Here is a 3,868-nt window from a genome sequence, read left to right as displayed (position 1 = left end):
GGGGAGAACATATAAAGAGATCGGAGAGTACAACTCAAATTTCTCAAGAGAGCTCGGATTACTTGTTCGACAGTACACAGATCCGGACTGTCCTCAATGGTCAAAAGTACCAAATGCCTCAAAAGAAAGAATACTTGAACATTTGGAAGTAAGTAGTTTATGTATTTTTATGTTAATTATCATTTTATGTTATATATCATATTTACTAATAAATGTTTGTAAATTAGGATGATTTGTTTGATATTGGGCGTACTAGATATGGAGAAGAGCATATGCTTTGGATCTTGAGAGGCATTGATACTTCGTGTGCTAAAAAGTATTCTGACTGGAAGTACGATATTAAAGAGCATTTAACGATTAATGGGCCACAAAATCGTTATGGTGGTTGCACGGATACGAAGTGGCAAAAAGCCATTGAATTTTTCCGACGCCCAGAAATTACGGTATTAATTTCTTGCTAAACTTAACTATCTTAATTAAATATATTACGAACGATAACTTTTTGTAGAAACATTCTGTGGTCAACAAGGAAAATAGGAAGAAACTGAAAGAGCTTAGCTATGGAGGTTCTCAGTCAATCCCAGCCCTGCGCTATAAAAAAGTTAGTTAATTAATTATTTTTTAGTTTGTTTTTCTTATTTACGTTTAATTATTAATTTTATAAAAATATATGTACGTGACAGCGCAATTTAGAGACTGGGCAAATTGAGCCCATCCCGGATAGCTGGATGGATACTCACCATAAATCAGGCACAGGGTGGGTGACAGAGACAGCCAAAAATACTTGGGTACGTTAAGTTTTTTTAAACATTTTTCAAAATTTTAATTACATTATACATTGTATCATAGGAGGAATTGCGTGCATATCGCGACACACAGCAGACATAGACAACTGATACTGAGAGTTCCACACCAGTTTCGAGTGCGCCTGAAGATGAAGACATATCTTTGGTACAAACTGTCTTCGGAAAACGACGGGGCCACCAGAAAGGATATGGACGTATCCTTAACATAAGGGACCGAACTCCATTTGATTTTCGTCCTTCACAAACTAGAGATGAAGAGTTGTCTGATATGAGAGAGCGTCTTCGATAGTTAGAGGAGCATGTCCGGACTCATTGTATCACCCCGGGATCTCAATATGCCCCACCACCACCCGATGATCCCGATGTTGGAGCATCGACTCAGTAGGACTTATGTATGAATTTTATTACAATGGACTATTACATTATCATGTTTAAGACAACTCTTTATTTTGATTCAGCAAATATACTCTTATGTTTTTATTTATATGTTTAATATAAGTGTTTTAATTTTATTATATTTTTTTATATTTAATTTAAATTAAATAAATAAATAAGGGAATAAATATTACAAATATAAAAAAAAATTCTAGTTTAGTCTATACCGAGGACATTGTCCTCGGTATATACCATTAAGATGACAAATTGGGGTTGGTTGTGCCGAGGACAATGTCCTACCGACGCGGCTGTACCGAGGACTTTATACCAACGACATGGTCTCGGTAGAGGCTATACCGAGAACATTTGGGCTTATATCGATGACATTTGTTCTCGGTATAGGCCTTGTTTTTTGTAGTGTTAGTTATTGTCTTATTGTTGTTTTTTGCTGTTTAGATTTTATGTATAGTAGTTTTCATGTTGGTTTTTAGTTGTTTAAGTTTATTTATAGTTAATCTGTTGTTGTTTGCAGATATATTTTATTTTATTTTTAAAAAAAAATAGGGTTATTGTTTAGTTGTTGTCTTATTGTTATTTTTTAGTTGTTTCATTGACACTGTATTTTTGTAAATATAAAACTTTAAAAACGTATTTTCTGAAAACTTAAGGTAGTATATTTTTAAAATAAAAATCAAAGACTGTAAAAAAGTAAAAAAAACACCAAAAAAAGTATATTTTTGAAAAAAAACCCTAAAATATATTACCCACCTCAATATTTATAATGACTAGGTCTTTGTAGTGTTGAAGCACTGCTTCCCATGCATGTATCGTAATGTCTGGGAATTCTCTGTGAGACCTTCGTGTCGACGAGGTGGAAAAAAGCAGCATGCTCGGCCCCCACAACCTTGTGCGTGCGTTGATCAAATGTTAGCTCCAATGGATGACCAACTTTTCTACGTGTGGTCTCTAGATCTTTTTCGGCGTTCGTACCACAACCCTTTTTATTTGGTGGGGTTGTATTTGTTTGAATAAAGAAAAAATAATTAGAAACATTAATATATTAACAAATAAACTACACTAGTGGGTAAGATAGAAAAAGAGAAAAATTTACCTGACTCGAATGAAGTGGGGAACCTACTAGGATCCGGCGGAGGGTCATAGCCAGCATCTCCACCTTGCACTCGTGCCACATCTAATGACATCTTTATACTAAGTATAACAAATTTCTTTGTTAGTTTAAACATTCAAACTTATATTTAAATTATTCGAAGCAATGTAATTAAGAACATGTATCTTATTTCTTAATATAAAATTTTACAAACAAAGATACAAACATCTAAGTAGAATAATCACTATCATCATTGATTAAGTTTACATCTCTTGGGGACAAATGTTCAACATTATCATCACTAAGGCCGATAAGCAATTCATCCTCGCCATCTGCTTCTCCTAAGTCTTCCAACATATCATCTTCATCGTCATTAATAAAATCTTCATTATCCTGCATAATTGAGGAAGGTTGTTGAGGGGTTTTAACATGTGTTGCTGGTTGATCAGATTGTTGCACAAACAATTCTCCAAGATCCACAGTCAAAACAAAATTGGCTAAATTAGTGTCTTCTACAACATCAATGTCGCTAATCATTTATGGGTCATCAGGAATGTCCCAAACTTGGCGATGATTCGCGTCTTGAACTATTTTCTAATCTCGTCCCCTAATAAGATCATCAATATAGAAAACCTGTTTTGCTTGACTAGCAAGTATAAACGGTTCATCTCTATACCATTCACTAGCGACGTTGATACTAGTTGTGTTATTTTCAATAAATGTTTTCTTCTTTTTCGGATCCGTGTTGAACTATCACTACAACAATTAATGTTAGTTGCGGCGTAGCTATTAGCATCGGGTACAGTCCGCCGCTAATTAGGTGTGGTTATTTAAAAATATATAATTAATATTTATTAGCGGCGGACTTCCCATTATCAGCGACGGGTTGTCCGCCGCTAATACAACAGAGGAAAATGCCCGGGAAACAAACGGTTTATTTTTTTAAAGTGTTATTAGCGGTGGATAATCTCCTTATTTTAGAGGCGGATATTCGCCGCTAATAGTATTAGCGACGGAGTACATCATTTATTAGCGGCGGAGTCTCCGTCGCTAATACAATTATTAGCGACGGGCTATAGTAAAAGCGGCGGTACCCCGCCGCTAATGATTATGTAGAGGTTACATATTGCACCGCACCTCTCTTCTTCGCATCTGTTCCCTTCTCTTGCCTTCTCTGTTTCTCCTGCCTTCGCACAGCTTCTCCGCACCGCACCAAGCAGGTACTAGACCCAAGGCGTTACAGACCGAGCAGGTAGCAGCTTCTCCATTTCTCTTTCTCTATTCCGCCTCTTAAACTCTATTCTAACAATCTATTTCATTGCAGACCCAAGGCGTTTCTTAAACAACCTATTCCGCCTCTTAAACTCCATTTCGTTGAAGGCGTTTCTTAAGCAACCCAAGGTGTTTCTAAGGTATATTGTAGAACAAAAACAAACCTTTTTCGTTTCTCCTGCCTATGAAATTCTGTACTATGAAATTCTGTTATGTTAAAAGTTTAGAGGTGCTTTTGTTTGAGCCTTCTGACTCCTTTCTCATGAAATTCTGGCCAGGTTGGTAAAGCTGGTAGGTTCGGCACGAA

The 3,868-nt window shown here is 36.1% G+C and overlaps 1 protein-coding gene across 1 annotated transcript; it reads left to right on the top strand.

Moving 5' to 3' along the window:
• The first annotated feature begins 271 nt into the window (after positions 1 to 271).
• LOC133784389 (uncharacterized) lies at positions 272 to 1,236 on the top strand. The gene is made up of 4 exons (XM_062223755.1): positions 272 to 443; positions 509 to 601; positions 684 to 757; positions 850 to 1,236. The coding sequence occupies exons 1-4, from the start codon at positions 273 to 275 to the stop codon at positions 1,013 to 1,015; spliced, it is 504 nt and encodes a 167-aa protein (XP_062079739.1). The 5' UTR covers position 272; the 3' UTR covers positions 1,016 to 1,236.
• Positions 1,237 to 3,868: the final 2,632 nt, after the last annotated feature.

This window comes from Humulus lupulus, chromosome 6, assembly GCF_963169125.1.
Source record: "Humulus lupulus chromosome 6, drHumLupu1.1, whole genome shotgun sequence".
Lineage (NCBI taxonomy): Eukaryota > Viridiplantae > Streptophyta > Magnoliopsida > Rosales > Cannabaceae > Humulus > Humulus lupulus.
This window is presented reverse-complemented; position numbering and strand designations above follow the sequence as displayed.